We start from the raw sequence: 18216 nt of genomic DNA on the forward strand, positions 1-18216 counted from the left end.
CAGTCTTTGTTTCCTCCTTAAGATTAATTTTATTGTAAAAACACACATAATAATAATACACTTTATTTAAAGGCACCTTTCATGACACTCAAGGTCACCTTAAACAATTAAATGTAAAAAAAAAATAAAAAATAAAAATGTAAAAGAACACTTCAACAATAAAACCAATCTGTATGCAGAGGGTGAACAATGAGAGATGTTCCTGATGTCATGTGAGAAGACCGGAGTCATATATATATATATATATATATACATACATATATATACATACATACACACACACACAGTTGTGTGCAAAAGTGTTTGCCCCCTTCCTGATTTCTTATTTGTTTGTCACACTTAAATGTTTCAGATTATCAAACACATTTAAATACACTTTTGCACCCAACTGTATATTCAATATATACAGTAATAAAAATATTTTCTGCAGTGAGGTTATTAAAAATCAACATCATCTGTTGATGCACAACCAATCTTATGTCCCATGTCAGGTCCCCAAAGGAATATCCTATATCCTATAACTCTGATCTGTTTAAAATTATTTGATGATTTGAATCTCAGTGAATTATCAACACAAAGACACCATGTTGGACATTCACATCTCATACAGTACATCAAGATTCTTCTTTCACGGTCTGGAAGAAGGAGCTGAGGGAGAGCTGTCTGCCTCGGCTGTTCGCTGCACCTCTTTTTGAGGTTTGTGGTTTCTTGGCAGTTTCAACATCACTTATGTTTTGCTTCTTTGCTTTCTAAAAGAGACCAAAGAGTAACAAGAGACATGTGTGACATTAGTGCAGGGTCATAGAATAATGGGGGTATATTTGTAAGGCACTATAAAATGGAAAGGTGTGTACCTTGGAGGTTTTTTCTTTGTGATTGTCCAGAGAATCGTAAAGCTTTACAATCTGCAGGAGAGGTGACATGTTGATTCCATTAACACACATGTGGACACTCACTCACTCGTCCCCCTGTGACCATGTACATGTATAGAGAAGGTGTCTCCACCCTTTATTCAAATACACATCGACATCATGGCTCTTTGCAGGAACAACTTTCTGTTTTAAACAAGTAACTGTACAGATGTGCCTGCTGCCATGGATCAGATTAGGTCGTCTGAGGAGGCAGTCTCTGGTCGATGTGGCCACATGCATCCTCAAACCACCTCTGAATGTGATATTTTTGATCAGATATCACGACGCTTTCAGACCTGCACTTAGCGAGATCTAGACGTGATCAGGTCCCTGAGGCGTTCATTACCTCTTAAACACATTTGCTGCTTTCTCTTGTTGATAATAGGATAAAGTTCTCCTCATAAGTCCTGACAACTTCAATTACACAGCGGGGGGTCCAACACAGGTGTACACACAAACATAAAGAAAACAAACCTTTTTCACTCCTGTGGACACGGCCGCTTCCTGCAGAGCGGATCTTGTGAGCCACTGTACATTTTTAGTCTGCGTCTGTGTCGCGCTGTCCTTCAAATGCACAATATGAACCACGTACGTCTGGTGGATGTGGGAGAAGATGTGAACCACCTACAAACAGTGAATGATCGGTGATCGTCAGAGGGTTGTCACATGGATAAACAATGTGTAAACGTGTTCACGATGCTGTTGCTTTACTTCTCCGATGTACTGGAGGAGGCTCTCAGTCACATGAGTTTCAAGTATCCCGTTGATCTCAGTGCACAGTGCCCTCTTCTGTTTTATCTCAGAGTTTTCCTCCTCCAGCACAAGACTTGGAAACTGCCACAAACCTGCCAACAAACCTGACAAAACACACATGCACAGGCAGTCAAACATCAAACATTTAAAATGCAACACGTTTAATTTAAAAAAACAGTTGTCAAATTCTTAATTTAGTATAATGGAAACATTACTTTTTACATGTTCAGATTTATTTATTTTTGTAAATGTGTGTATTTTCCACCTTTGTCAGGTCTCTGTGTGAGCAGGTACTCATCCTCTCCCTCCTCTCTACGTCTGATCACCACACAGGTCATTGTTCGCTCCACTCGGGGCGGCTTCTTTGCCGGCTTTCTGGGGAAGTTCTGAACACCCAAGTCATCGTCCCAAGGCTGGGAGGGACACAGTGGACATGTCCCCCTGCTCACTAAGGGAGAGAAGAGAATTCAAAAGTCCCATGTTGGTAGAATGGTTTATCCTGTGCACCTGCTCAACGTCCATTTTTTTAGCAGTAAAAAAACACTTCTGAAACTTTTAGTGGCCAATTTTTGCCTTTTTCAGCTATATACTGACTAGTTGCAGCCATCTTGCTTAACTAGCTCTATGCACTGCTACAGTCAGACAGTTATTGTCAAGTTCTCCAGCAGAGGGTGCGATGAGTGCAGTTTGGTCTGTCAGAATAAGACAACAATGAGGTTATGTTGTTTTGCAGCAACACTGGAGGACGAAAAACAAACACAAGGGTCCACTGAGCAGACAGTTACTACACCAACACACTGGAAAAGTAATATTTCTTAGAGTGTGAGTTAGGCATTAGGCAATGACTTGAATGTGATAAACATTTGTTTACGTTTAGAACGTATGGTCTACAGCTTTAATTCATTCAAACACATCAACATGAAGGTCTGAGAGATAAGGGGAGGTGGATCACTTACGGCAGTCTTCTATGTCAGGCACGGCTAAAGTCTTCCTCTCCTGCTTTCCAAAAAGCTTCTTGGAGTTTTGATCTTGTTTGACTATAACCTGCGCATTCAAAAACATAATAAGTGGCAGCAATAGCCTGGCCTGACTATGATCTCTTTAACAAAACAAGGCAAAGTACTAATCATAAAAAATAATACTAATGGCTAACACCCTGTGAGCTTCTTTACCTTGCTGTAAGAGTGACAGTGAGACTGTACAGGGCACTGGCTGCACACTGGTGCTTTAGGCGAGCATACTCGAGCTCCTAGCTCCATCATGGCCTGATTAAAGTCTCCTGGTCTCTCAGGGTCCACCAGTGTATTAGCTAGAGTCCTGAAATACAAGGGAGAGAAAAGCTACAATCATCGACCAGCAAACACACACTTATCTTTCTGTGAGGTCTTAAGGTATCTATGTTGTAACAGGTCATGCATTTTCTTACACAGGTCACACATGAATGTCATTTACTTCAAGCAATAGCTTCTATGATATTATGATATTCCATAATGTCTCACCATTAGTTTATCTTAGTCGGCTGGCTTTAATAAACATCAGCAACACAAGTCTGTGTTACGTGAGCACATTTGGTTTACAGTATATACGCTTTGCAAGTGTAAACCTTCAGAACTGGGTGGTTTAAAATGGTAAATGGGCTGTATTTATATAGCACTTTTCTGTTCTTGATTACAAGTTTTGCCATTTACGTAAACATTCATACAGTGCAGCTATGTGCAGCTCTTTTTCTATTTGCAATTAAGTAAATCTTGGAAGTGCAAGTCCACACTACAGTGTGCAGAAGTCTTGTTGTGTTTTGACTGATGATTTCTCTCCCATTTGTCCAACTTTTCTTAAAAGAATATAAAACAAATGTTATTTATTGAAGTAATTGTATCATCAGCAACTGTGACAAACTACTCTTCTCCTCTTCTGCTGCTGCTTCTCCTAAACCGTCTTCACAACCAGGTTAATTTTTGATTTTATGCACCCAAATGATATTAAAAGTAGGATTCATGGGTATCAAAGTAAGAAGTAATTTCAGTGGCTAAAGTCAGGCTTGTTGAACATATTAGCTTGTACTTTAAACTCACCAAAGCGCCTCTGTTACTGCAGGACTGGTGCTGTCAGCTCCAATGGCCCTCAGGCGACAAAGCACCCGAATCACGTTGCCATCCACGACTCCAGTAACCTAGGTAACGGGGATGACTACAGTTATGTAGTGTTGGCTACACTGGCTAAGGCCTCAGATATAGCTCTAATACAGATGTAACTGAATATAAGGGGCTGTTTATCTGATGGCAAACCTGTCCAAGTGCAATTGAACCAATAGCAGCAGCAGTGTAGCGTCCCACACCAGGAAGCTCTTTGAGCAGACCGTCAACTGTCCGAGGCATCTGTCCTTTTAGCTTTGTCACCACCTTGAATGAAACACTAACAGTTAACACACACACACACACACACACACACACTGTCATAGTTCTTGCTGTGTTCTATTGACTGTAACTAACAGGTAAAATGCAACTGTACAAATGACTTCACATTTTAAGGGGCCATTCACATGCAGTGTCTTTTGCACACACAAATACAAATGGAGGAAAAGCAGCCCCTAAGATATGAGTCACTTTATAAATATGTGTACACAGACCTTCTGAGCTCCTTCATGGAGTCGTTTCCCTCTGGAATAGTACCCAAGGCCTGCCCACATCTGGTTCACCTCCTACAAATAATTAAATGAATTAAAACTGAGAACAACAACATTTATAGATTAATAGTCTCTTTATCTGTGCTTTCAGAAATCACCTCTAGTGTAGCAGTGGAAAGATCCTGCACGGTCGGCCACCGCTGGAACATGAAGAAACAAGAGGCCCAATTACACATAAGACAATATTCACTTGATTTAAGTTTTACTTAGCTCCATTTAAAAGACTCCAACCTTCATCCATTTGTTATAGTAATCTTTTACTGTGGCAACTTGAGTCTGCTGCAGCATGATTTCTGAAACCCACACTGAGGGAAAAAAAAGGATAATTGTCTGTGTCTGGTAATTTAAAATATCTTCATTTGTCACCAAAACATCAATACCATCATACCTGCATATGTCCGGATGTTGAGGTCCAGTTCTGTCAAAGCCTGTCAGTTAAAAAAACAGTCAGTTACATTATTTCACGTCAATTAAAAGCATTGGTTGTACTTTGCCTACTGTGCTGAGCAAAGAAATGAGTGATACTCTGACAGTATTACAGAGCTTAAGTAACATAATGCACTGTGGATTCTCTTCTTTTTTGTCTTAGTTAAGTGTCAAAATAAGAAGAAACCTCATCCACATCCCTGAACCAGACTTATTTCACAACTTGTTGTACTTTTATAAGTTTATATGCAACTATAAAAAACTTACTCACGTTAAATAAAATTGTGATTCTGGTGTGGCTGCCTCTAACAAAATGTGTACATCAAATATTGCTGTTACCAGAGTCCTCCATGGCAGCTCTCTCTTCTCCTTGTCGTACCAGTTCAGGAGCTGAGAGCGCAGCTGCACAACATCAGCAGGGTCGGGAAATGTGTGGTATGAGGACGGGGAGGCAGCACTCATGGTTTCCTCCTCTGCAAAGGCAAAAACAACATTTTCATCCCAACTTTTCACAAGGCAAATTTTCTTCTTAAGCAGAAGTGATACATTTTTCACCAAATGCCACAAGATGATTGTGAGCTGATGTACAGAAGACATGATCCCAGGAACAGTGATAATAGTTTCAAATTTTTATTTTGCTTTGTTTTTATAAGTTTAACTAAAATACTATAATCCAGTCAGATTTTTGATTAATAATATTGTTTCTAAATCAGTTGGTCTACTGCTTATTTTACTAATGTGGTGGCTCATTAATTATATATTAGATAGTATAACTCAGTAATTAGACATTCTTCAATAACAAGAAGACCTACAAGAAGAAGTTATTTATAATCAATATTTTAGAAAACATCATCAGTTACGAATGCAAGCTGAATCACCAAATAAAACAACCTGACCAGAATATTAAGTTATTTATAACATTGATTTACTGTACTTCCTCTTTCACTCTGCACATTTGCATTAAGACAGTTAGCGGGGGAATATCATAGTTTTTAACGGATTTATATGAATCAACAGAGAAACTTAAATAATCAAATGCGCACAGGATAAGTTTGCGTGTATTTAAACAGCTGTGGTAAATCAGGAGGCAGATCTGACAACATTCAGTAACATGAGTGTGTGGCAGCTCGACCTTTCACTGCTCTCTTTGTCCTCTTCCGCTGTGGTTTCGCAGTTTCTACCATTTTAAGTCCGCTTCTTTTGCTTTTGTGCAGCGCCGAACGTAAGTGACTCATTGTCAGAGACGCACTGTATTTATCTTCTTGTTTATCTCCAACGCTTCACCTCATGTGTTCATTTCTGCCTCCCGCCAGCTTGAGGACGGGACAGTCGCTGTTGATCCAATCCGCTGCGAGGGAGCCGGGCGCCATATCCTCTACGTCACATCCGGTAGGCGGACCCAAAACACAGTTGCATACATTATTTTATTACAGTTGCATGATTATACGTATTTATCGATTATCACTAAGTATAAATATCCTTACTTTGGAGAAAACATTAAATGCACTTGTGTACATTAAAAATAAATTAAAAATAAATGTTTTACCTATTGCAAAATGCAGCTGGCCCCCACGTAGACCTGATCTGGCCTCTAGCATTTTTGTCTATTGTATACATTTTTTTGTCCATCGGGGCTCATATGTTCATCAAGGAGTTTGCAGGAGACACATACAGAAAGTAAAATATGTAGTTAAATAATAATTATATATATATATATATATATATATATATATATATATTATTTATTTTATTATTTTTACTTATAAGTAATAGTTCAGTTAGATCAACATTTCGATCCACACTCCATACCAGATGGTGGCGGTAATGCACCAAATCGTTGTTTGACACAACACACCTGCTCGTCTTCACGCAGGTGTTTTTCAATCAGCTGATGACCGCTGATTGCTTCCTCCTCCTCTTCTTATTTAATCTCCCTCCAGCCAACAGGTCTGTGATGTTACTTTGAAGAGAAGCTGCACGAGCCATGGAACGAAATAAAAAAGACGCGAAAAAAGTGTTGCTGCTTAACTACTGAAACTGTTCAGGAGGGAACTTGTGGCGGTAATGCGCGAACCGCCCTAAAACTTCAAAAAAAAAAGAAGAGAAAAGAAAGAAAACTACCGCGGCGTGACGTCAGACGCTGAAAATGTGGTCGCGTGCATTAGCTCCTGTATAAAAACGCAGCAAGGCGCTCCGGGATGGCGTGTTCGACCTGGTCCAGATTGATGACCCGTCCAGAATGGTGAGTAACTTTTGTCAATTTATCTTAGTGGTAGTGGTGGGCAAGTGAAGCCTTATGAAGCACGGAGGCTTTGCTAACAAGTGTGTCGAAAAAGATTAAAAGCTTCACCGCTTCAGTGACGCTGACATCTGGTGGACAACTGAAGCCACAACAACCACCCAAGAGCGCGACTGAAGCACTGACACTGTTTCAATCCCATGTTAGCAATAAAAGTTTAGAAAAGACTGCGTGGTCATTAAAGTGTTTTGTTCATTCATACTTGCCCATACTGTAAAACATCCCAGATTAAGCCAAAGAATAAATCTAAATGATATGAAAGGTTAAATGTTCGTCAGATTGGCCCGTTCGGTTCAGAATGGCACTGCTCCCCCTGGCTGTAGGATATTAAGGAAGCAGGAGGGTTAAGGGTTTAATTAAATGAGTACAGTTTAATTAATTAAATTATTATAATTACAGTTAGTTACAATTATTATTAGTACTGTACTAAATGTCCATAACAGGGTAAGCGATCCTTCCTACTTTGCAAATGATCAGAGCAAAGAAATGAGGAAATATTCACATTTAACAAAATACATTTTTTTATGTTAAATGTTTAAAAACAGATACAGGGTTATACATGTATTTTATAATTCTGAACTTTAGTGTAGTCATTAAATACAAACTTTTTTTTTTAAAGGAACAACCTGCTTCCTGCTCACGGAGACCTGGTCGGACCCGCCATATACAAAAGCCTGAGGCTGTCAAAAAAAAGGTGAGTGACACCTTTAGAGATAATTTACTACATCATTGAAAATGTTATTGCTAATTTTCATAATGTATTTAACTGATGGCAATATACCATATTAATTTAATCACACATGTATAATATAGGTTAGTTTGTGTATTTAAAGAGTGTGGCTGTATGAGGTACTGACATTTCTATACTTGAACTTAAAAGGCATTCGTTAAATCTTAATCAACTTTATTATACATCACTTGTAATTATGTTAATTTATTTGTTTCACTGTTAGAATAGAATTTGTTCTGGCAGCAATGTTTTCACTGAAAGTGAGTCTTTATATCTCAGGCTGGGGAACCTTGTCTGTACCTCATACAAACACATTCTAGAAAACCTTACCTAGTTATTTTACACCTGTAACGGTATGAACTTGAACATTGTCAAGGCTGGAGACTGGACTCAAACATTTTTTGTTTGTTTTTTTTTCCCCCCCAGATTGATCTTCATGAAGATCGTCAAAGAGTAGGTGTCATGCTTTAATTCTGGGTGGCCGCTGTGTCCCCACTCTTTCTTGGCTGCTGTGCCTACATCTCTCTTCATTGTCCAACATGGCCACGTTCTTTCTATTCTCCTGCTTTCTTTCCATCTGTCAAATAGCTGAGGGTTGTACATGGAGCCTTTTTTTTCTCTCTTTTCCATCGTGGCCATTAATCTACCGTTAGCCCTAGAACGTTAAAATAGATCCTTGTGATCTACAAACACAGTACCTGGCTTTAAATGGCAGCCCTGCCATTGCCTTTGTATGGCCATACGTCCCTTAATGCAAGTAGGCCTTGATCGCTAACTGTGCCCGCGCCTTCGTGGCCTACTTGTGTCATTGTACGTCTGGCCTTGCGCGTATAGTCATTTTACATAGGCAAACATGGGTGCCTTCCGCGTCCATGCACAGTAAGTGAACTAACCTGTACTTTTCTTCTAGCATCAGTCAAGAGGAGCACCGACATCACTGCATGTCCATCTTAATTAGATCGCGTTTTAGTTAAATTTCAAATGTTAAGTGTAGTTTTTCTTTCTTGCTTGGCCGCCGTGCCATTACTATACCTGCTCTAAACCTGAATCTTGATTCTTCATGGCCACTGTGTCATGACTGTTCTTGGTCTTGGTGTTCATGCCAGTCTATCATTTCTGATCTGTCTTTCCTACTAAGTTTTCCTGGTTGAGTGTGTGTGTGTGTGTGTGATGACTGACTTGGACTGACGTTAATCTGACCTTTGGACCAAGACTAACACTCCAATTGACTTTACTACACCAGAAAGGTGAACAAAATTTATGCTGCAAGACTGTCAAGATGCACACCAATTAGACGACAAGCAAATTCAAATTCTTTCAAAAACAGGTAAAATTTGTACCTTTTCGGGTAAGTATTAAAGGCCTTTGCCACATGATCTTTGTGGGTAAATCATGTACACTCCATTTATAGAGTTAATTTGCATCTTAACATTTACAATGCCTGACACAATGGCATTACAATAATCAAATTTTTTTGTTTCGTGTAACTGAGTTCAAAGGCCTTTATTTACACACTGAAACATGCCAAGACTGCTGTAGTGGTCTCTCTCTCTCTCTCTCTCTCTCTCTCTCTCTCTCTCTCTCTCTCTCTCTCTCTCTCTCTCTCTCTCTCTCTCTCTCTCTCTCTCTCTCTCTCTCTCTCTCTCTCTCTCTCTCTCTCTCTCTCTCTCTCTCTCTCTCTCTCTCTCTCTCTCTCTCTCTCTCTCTCTCTCTCTCTCTCTCTCTCTCTCTCTCTCTCTCTCTCGTCAGATTTAGTCACTTTTTTTAGTCTCAACTTAAATAGATGATTTTTAAGTTGATTAGTCTTGAGGCGCCTGATTTCTGTAGGAAATTCTGGTACCTTATTTTGAAATGGCTTTAATTTAAAAATGTGATTTTGGTCTTCAATCTCAGTTATCATAGTTGCAACTTGGACTGTTGACAAACGTGGAAGCTGATGTCTTTTATTCTCAACTGGTAATTGCTTTGATAAGATAACTGGTTCCTGATTTGATTATGAAGCTAAATTTTTGATTTATATGCAAGTGTAGTCACATTAGATTGTAGATGTTATTCAGCCCATGGATAATGTTATGATATACACTAAATCTGGCATTTGTTGGCACACTTTTGATATCCATTTAAGTCTTAAACTTTACCCACTGCCATCAGCCTTTGTAGTCACTAACTGACATCAAATTCAATATTAACGCTGACTTGTCTCACTTTGCCATGTTTATTTCTTTCTAAAGGAGTTGAACCGTTTCGTGTTCATAGTCTTTTTGCGCGTCATGTTGGGAGGCCTCCCAGCAGGGGATTTTTATCTTCCCCTGCAAAACTATACTTTACTCGCCTTAGGGATGCAGGGCTATCCTGCATAGTTTCTTTACTAAATTAGATTGTAGGTTGCAGGATTAGAGCGCGTTTATTTTCTTTAGGAGGACACAAACCTGGCAGAGAGACAACTCGGATTATTTAAGTGAAAGTTGCACCAAATGTTCAAACTTTTTTATCTTTCGATACGATGACTTGAAATAAATCTTTTATTCTGTGGGCTGAATTCAGACCGAAATCAGACAGAATTTGGCTTCATGTTAAAGTCTGTTGTGCAAGTAATTATCTTGTAGCAGGAGTGAGCAGCTGCATCTTTTTAATTTATTTTTCATAATTTGATTTGTTTCTTGGATTGACTTGGTGTCTGGAGCTTTGTGGTTAACGGTGATCATGTAAACGTGTAAACACAAGTGGTCTTTTGCCTCTTATTTGCGAAGCTGGCAGCTGGTTGAAATGGTAGGACTTTACTTGCCCAAAGTGGGATTTTTTATAGAGCATAGGGTTAACACCTCACCATACACTCGCTATTTCAGTGAACAGGTGTCTGTAGTCCGTTATTACCCATGAATTTCTTTCAAATTTCACAATTTAGGCAGCTTGTAGAGTCATTAAGAAGATGCTTAATCCCAATGTCTTGGTCAGTTGCATGAGAAACTGCTATCTCTTAGATGTGTTGGTGAAGTTCCTCCTCTGATTTTGTAGACTTGCCCTAACGTTTCTCTCTGCTTTAACTCTTGTTGAGCTATACATTAAATGATTCCTCCAACTTGTCTCCATATCAAATTTTTTTTCTCCATGCAGCCTTCCACCACCCACTGCTGCTGTTGCATCTGCTAAAGGTAGCCGTATCCTGATTCACTGCGTCTTCATGTGTTGGGTAAGAAGTGTCATTAGACTACTAACAATGTAAACACCTTTTAAATGCTTGATCTAATTTACCCAAATGGTTCATCAGTTTAGGACAGAAAATCATTGAATTTGACAGTCTTGGGGTCAGTAACCTGACCTCTAAATGTTTGGGAAACCATGCAAAAGATCGCAAGCTCTTTGCATGACCCAACAGCATCGATGTTTGAGTTATTTAATTGCTCAATTTTTAAATCAGTCAAGGTTTTATGAGCTGGATCTTCTTCACACAACAGAGAACAAGGTAAATTGAGTCGACTCGTAACATGGTAAGGCATTTTGTCTTTCCCCTTCTTCTCTGTGTGTGAAGAAATCTGGCCACAGATCATGACTGAGTGGCATACCATGGCGGTGCAGTTTCCAAAATCAGACAAGGATCCATCTGATTTTGTAACTCGGCCTGTCATGATATGCATGTATCTTCCTCCGAAACAAAGGATTGGAATGGTCAGGTTTGTAGTGTAAATCACATCACATCACTTGTAGATGGTGAAGCATTTGTTTAAATTGGGGTCAAGCATTTTCAGGTGTCTGCTTTGTCAATACTCTGGTGCCACGTCTTGCTAAACACACGAGAAGCTCTGAATTGTGAAACTGCTGCCCCTTGCAGATGTTACAACAGCAATGGCTGTCGAAAGGCTGCAGGGAGAGAAAATGAGATCCGAGGACAGGAAAGTGGGATTGATTTCATGCTTAGCAAAATGAGGGTTTCAGCAGAGGAACTTTTTGTGGCGAGGCTACGGAATCAGAAGGAACGTTTGTCTGGGCAACTGGGAGATTCACAGTTTTTCATGCAGCCAACTAAGACATTGGGGTTAGCATCATCCCAAATGGCTGGCAAAGATTGCTTGTAACTGTCAGTGTAGGACAGGAAAGGCAGGTATAGGTTAGGGAGGGCATCCATCGGTGAGCTCTGACTGGATGTGAGGACCTGTCACACTTGACCAGGTGAGCTACCTGAAGATTTGTCATTTGTTTACTTATTTTTTTTTTCTTGTGACTTATCAAATTCTTCCTTGTTTTGAAGAGATGAAGGCTGCAGCACATTCCTGGATCAGGGGACTCCATGTTGGACACCACGACCTGGAGAAGTCCCGTCTTGGATGGCTGCGGTGATGACCTTGCCCAAGATGAACCAACCCTTCTACGACGAGGACTACGCCCAAGATGAACCGACCCTTCTAAGATGAGGACTTTGTCTAAGATGAACCGACCCTTCTACGACGAGGACTTTGCCCAAGATGAACTGACCCTTCTACGACGAGGACTTTGCCCAAGATGAACTGACCCTTCTGTGACAAGGACTTTGCCCAAGATGAACCAACCTTTTCCACAGGATGTCTTCAGGTACGTTCTTTCAAATGGTACTCAATATGTTTGATCCATATTTACTTAATACTAAAGTGTGCTGACTCATTTATTTATTTTTTTGTTAGATGTTGGACCTTGCCATACTGTACACATGGCTCAATGGCTGCTACGACACTCTGCCCAACAGGACATGGTCACCAAGATCTTTTTTATTTTTTTAAAATGGACTTTAACGCCCCCTGTCCCCACTGACCGACAACCATACATGACAAAACACTGTACATGTGATGCTTCACCAATTGCTCAATTTTAAATTAGTCAAGATTTCATGAGCTGGGTCTTCTTCACACAACAGAGAACAAGGTAAATTGAGTTGACTCGTAACATGGTAAGGCATTTCGTCCTTCCCCTTCTTCTCTGTGTGTGAGGAAATCTGGCCACGGATCATGACTGAGTGGCATACCATGGCTGTGCTGTTTCCAAAATCAGACAAGGATCCATCTGATTTTGTGACTCGGCCTGTCATGATGTGCATGTATCTTCCTCCGAAACAAAGGATTGGAATGGACAGGTTTGTAGTGTAAATCACATCACTGTAGATGGTGATGGTGTACAGACACTGCTACTTTCAACCTGTAATGTTAGACATTGAAAACTTGTATTATTGCCTTCTTTATATCAAGTAAAACCTTTGTTCTTAACTTTATGGTTGACTTGTATTTTTTCAGTGATTCTGTGATGAGTGTTATTTTGACAAGTTAGTGCTTTGAACTTAAATATGTGGAATTCTTTTAAAACTAATTGCACTGATCTGTTACTGTAGACTTTGCACCTTTTGACACTGCTCCAAGTGTTCGGTTTCTCTTAACCAGAAAACTCAAACCCTATATGGATTTGTACAAGATTTTAAAGGGAATATAATAAATTGGACTCTAAAGCAGGGAATGCTACAGTGGATGGTGATGCTGCTACTTGCCCCGTCTCACAACTTCCTTCCTTCTAGCCACTAACACTAAATATGGCTAATGCATAAAAATATGCCACTGAACATTAGACTACTTTGCTTTAAAATGCCTTCTTTTAACTACAGATGTATTTTTACTATTATTTCATCTGGCTTTTCAGTTTATCTTTTAATCTTGTCTTTACTGTTTTACGCCTAAAGTTTTATTTTTCTACTATGGAAAGCACTTTGTAGAGTTGTTTTGAAAAGTGCTATTAAAATAGTTATTTGAACAGTGTTGCAGTACCATTAACACCAGCAGCAATATGAGCAGCCACACATGCAATGCTAATATTTCTGACTGTCTCAGCCTCAGGTAGGTGATGTGATGAATCACAGCCAGATAACACTCCACACAATATTCAGCAGTTAAATAAAACACCTAAGTGTGAGGCACAGATGTACAAGATGTTTCCCAAAGTAAAGATCAGACTTGGGACAACCGAGCGGTAGACAAAGAAGTCAGTGGCTTGTTGCAAGCTGCAAACACTGGTGACCCAAGATGGAGAGAGGGGCGAGTAGACGATTCTTCCAGTCTCTGGATCCAGTGCATCATGAATTCGACAGGAAAAAGAGATGACCGACATTTTGGTTGTGTGATGATGCAATTTTTTTGTGATTTTTTTTTTTTTTTTTTTCTACTCAATTCACCAGTCAATTATTTTTTTCGATTCCTTGGACCAGAAAATGTTGAAAAATGTTTCTCAAAACTGGAAATGATCTCAAATGTCTTGTTTTGTCCACAAAATTAATTGGTTTTATTGATTTGTGTTGTATAGAACTAAGAAATTTAAAAACTATGGAAGGTCCCTTGACTCACATATCAAGTTTCCTGTAGATCGGACAATGTTAGATTTTACTTCCTGTTTCGCACTTCTACTTCCAGTGGGGAGGTAATCTTTTAAGGACATGTTCAGGACGGGTCTGGGGTCTCACATATCAAGGTTCAGGTGGATACAACAATCCCTGTTGAAACACACAGAACCACCTCTGCACCTACGCTTGACATACTTTTCCACAAAAGGACACTCACTTCATGGGTGTGTTATTCATGTTTTGCATATGTAAGTTTGGGTTGGGAGCTTATAAAAGTTAATTTATTTTGTAAATATGAATTGTATTTTTGTGTCCACTTGGCTGTTTGTACATTCACTACACTCTGGAATCAATAAATAAAGCTCTCCTGTTTGTCAAACTTTTTTTGGACACAGATGATGAGCCCCCCCTTGTGAATAAATGAAAGCACTGCATGCTTTTGTATGACTTCCCAGCAGAACTGTTGCACTTTCACATGATTGATTGTTTTTCCGATTTGCCAAACCACATTTGAACCATATTCATGATACAAACCTATTACAATTCAATGTAAGAAGTTACATAATTAAAATGTAGATTTATGTGAAATCATACATTAACATGTTCAGAAAAAAGTAATTTATTCACATTCACAATGTTTCATGTGCGTCAATAAAATTATTCAGCTGTTGTGTTGAGCCTTCAGTCACCATCAAAACTGGAAGATAGATTGATTGATGGGGGGGTAAAAAAAAAACATATTGTGAAAATCATATGCACATTTTCAAATCAATAACTTGTAAGCAACAAATACTAAGACAATGCAACGACTAACATAACTAATGCAGAATGTACATACTGTCTTAACATAACATTTTACTCATCTGCACCAGTAAAATTATTGTTCTTCTAGTCATCCTTCCACATCAGCATTCAAAACTGGAACTCACAGCCTGACAAAAAGACAAAAGCATTTTACATATTGCAGAAAAGTAAGTGGCAAACAGAAATAGTTTCATTACCAACAGTAACAATACAAGTCATTACCTTTAGATAATATATCAGCCTTGTTATTCAGCAGGATTTCTGCCTGCGTTTCATCCAAATTCATGTACAAGGTATCAGGTTTGTGCTGGAGAAACAGGTGAACATTTGATTTATTTGCACAGCCTTCTCACAATGTCCACAAACACACTTTAACTATGTTATTATAGTGATTAAGGATTCAGTAGGTTATTAAAGCTCACCATAAAGGCTGCAAACAGTGTGCTGCCCATGACTCTCTGCACATGTTCCTCTATGACTGGGAATGAGCGGACAAAGTGCTAGGCAGAGATGACAGACAATCAGTGTGTGTGTGTGTGTGTGTGTGTGTGTGTGAGAGTGCGTGAGTGACTGTGTGTGTGTTTGTGTATGTACCTCCAAGGCCAGGCTGGCTTGCACTTGGGCATCAGTGTGTTCTCTGTTGCCCAGAGCAGACAGGAGACACTGAATCACTCCAAGAGAAAGAAGATCATGAGAAATCTCCTGATTTCCTTCAGCCAGCAACCTTAACACATAACACCATTAAAATATAACATTACTGTGCTGTTCTTTGCCTATTGAAATATGACCATACCTTATAGCCTTAGCTGCAGCAGCTTGTTGGACAAACACAGGCAGGGATGCAGTCATCTCAGTCTCTGATGACATTGTATGGGTCAACAAAAAAAACGTGTTATTATCACAAGATAAGGTTTTCCAACATAAACAAAACATGTAGGTATACTTTCTAGAAATCAAATTTTTAAAATTTTCATTACTGATCACCATGAAGATCAGAAATGACCAGACATTAGAACGACAATCGAGGACAATTTACGTTAAAGCTACAGTGAACACATAGGGAGTTGTGTTTTGTGGCTTAATCGGCATTGTGTGAACTCATTTGACATGTGTATGTTTAAAGGTTATGCTCTACAGTTTTAACTGCTTACATTTAAACAAAGAAACCTTCAAAAATGTCACCTTCTGTGATCTCCTGTGACTTTATTTCTTCTCTAGCCTGCCGGAGCAGAGCCACCAGGCCACTGAGGATTATTGGTCTCACATCAAAACCCTTCAGGTCTAAAATGAGATTAATAGCTGTCAGAAAGATAAACAATGAGGGAAGAGTGTTAGGCAGTGAGGTCATCATCAATCATCAATTCACCATCATTTGGTTTTAAATGTTTCCTCCTCTAACCTTCATCCTGGATGTCCAGGTGTATTGATGTGAGCATGTTCAGCAGAGGCTCTACAATGCTGTGATGAGCTGTCTTCATTTTGGACTGTGTGAGAGAAAAGCACATTACATTATACTATATAATATATTATTTCATGAACTTTAAGGCAAGTTTATTTTTATAGAAATATACAATGAACTTTAAATATAGCATCCAGATGTTCTACACATTTTTATAAGAGATAAATCTTTTTTGACCATCATAGGAAGGGATCACACCAGCAGAGATCAGCCCCAGTTTTGATCTTCAGTTCAGTTTCAGCCGTGAGGTGCAGCTTTGTTTGCACTATTTGTATCTAGCTTTACCTGAACAATGCGGACAGTATGCAGGACCAGATGCTGGGCTTTAGGAGAGCTACAGGTCATGAGAGTGATGAGACTTTTGTAGATTTGGCTTTGGTATTTAGGGTTTCCGTGGGACAGGGACTCCAGCAGGGCTGAAGCTGTCTCTTGGGTTTCCTCTGTGTTCGACTTGGCCAAACACTCTGCTGTCACTTTGACACCTGTGAAAAAAAAAAGAGAGGGTAAAGCATGTTTCTTCTATAGTGCCAATCAAAGTGCATTTATCCAAATATTGATTCAAATGAATATTGAATCTTACCATTGCTTTCACAGATAATCTCTTTGTAGTTGCGGCCGGCATTGGAGACAGTGAGCAGAAGACGGAGTGCTTCTGTCTTGTCCTCCTCTTTACTCTGTGTGTGGTTCAAGATATCCAAGAGACTGAGGACACCTCCGTCCTCCAGGAACTCCATCACATATTGATCACTAAACAAAAACACAACAGACAAAAATAAACACAAAGGCAGCTCAGTATTTTACAGTTTATTATTATGTTTTATCTCACTCACTGGCCTGACGCAGACAGGAAAACCCGAATAGCTCTCAGCTGAAGTCCCAGTAATGTCCCAAACATGTATCTGAATATTAAGTTTAAGGCCTGTTTGCTCTCAATGGATTCTTCTTATTTTGCCATAAGTCTAAATGTAGCTGTATATTCAATTCAATAAACCAGAGTTTCCCAAACTTCAGATGTTTGCGGGTCCCTAAAAATCAGCAAAACTTCAAAAGCCCACAGCCAGAGGTGCATGTTAGCAAGAATGACATAACAATGAAGTTTAAATTCAAATGTCAATATTTTGTCCCTATTTCCAATGAATAACCAATCATAAATATTCACAATGTCAATGTACAACAAGATACTTTTACAATTACAATAACTAAGAGCTCCTATATAGTGTTTACAAATAAACACACATGTTTTCACTGCCAATAACAATAAACAGAATGAAATCCTCCTAAGAAAACTTAAGAATTTGACATAATGTAACCCCACTACTGTGATCCAATGTGTATAGCCCTTAAAACTATTTAGCTTACCGAATGTACTGTAGCTATTGCTACTTTAAGATTAGATGCACTAGACTAGACAGTTCCTTTTGTGCTGCTGAGATTCATAAAAAGATGGATCTACTATTTTGGCAACTCTATACACAAAGAAAGGATACGTGAGTCTCATCCAGGTGGTGAGTCGAGCCAGAAAGAGACTGGACACCTGCGCGAACTCGCACTCCAGCTCATAACAACTTTTCCCTTTATTCTGACACAGGAACGTATTCAACATGCGTCCGCGGGCTGCTCGGTCCCCACGGTCCCATTCCCGAAGAAAACTTAGCACTTTTCCGATGTTCGCTGTTTCTCCCTGCGCTGACATTTGTCACAACTTACTTTAGCTAATTACGATTTTTTTTTTTATGATTTACTTGGTCAAAATGTCCTGGCTTGCTTCTCTCCATTAGTTTACTAAGAGCGAGTATAGTCGC

At 39.3% G+C, this 18216-nt stretch overlaps 1 protein-coding gene and 1 long non-coding RNA gene across 2 annotated transcripts; one reads left to right on the forward strand and one right to left on the reverse strand.

Annotated features, from left to right (window-relative positions):
- Nucleotides 1–266: 266 nt before the first annotated feature.
- On the reverse strand, nt 267–18175 carry mutyh (mutY DNA glycosylase). Its single transcript, XM_058638536.1, has 26 exons — nt 17902–18175; nt 17245–17313; nt 16995–17161; nt 16700–16896; nt 16355–16439; nt 16138–16254; nt 15749–15812; nt 15550–15679; nt 15378–15455; nt 15178–15262; nt 15065–15083; nt 5906–6051; nt 5113–5246; nt 4736–4775; nt 4579–4652; nt 4446–4487; nt 4291–4362; nt 3950–4063; nt 3737–3834; nt 2837–2981; nt 2621–2708; nt 1930–2112; nt 1623–1768; nt 1386–1535; nt 855–905; nt 267–749 (listed from the first exon to the last, which is right to left on the reverse strand). Exons 1-26 carry the CDS (start codon nt 18105–18107, stop codon nt 615–617), a joined length of 2835 nt encoding a protein of 944 aa, XP_058494519.1. The 5' UTR covers nt 18108–18175; the 3' UTR covers nt 267–614.
- LOC131466005 (uncharacterized) lies at nt 6666–13042 on the forward strand. The gene is made up of 5 exons (XR_009241369.1): nt 6666–7015; nt 7692–7766; nt 8229–11969; nt 12049–12368; nt 12458–13042. It is a non-coding gene; the product is annotated as an uncharacterized LOC131466005 (long non-coding RNA).
- Nucleotides 18176–18216: the final 41 nt, after the last annotated feature.

This window comes from Solea solea, chromosome 9 (assembly GCF_958295425.1).
Source record: "Solea solea chromosome 9, fSolSol10.1, whole genome shotgun sequence".
Lineage (NCBI taxonomy): Eukaryota > Metazoa > Chordata > Actinopteri > Pleuronectiformes > Soleidae > Solea > Solea solea.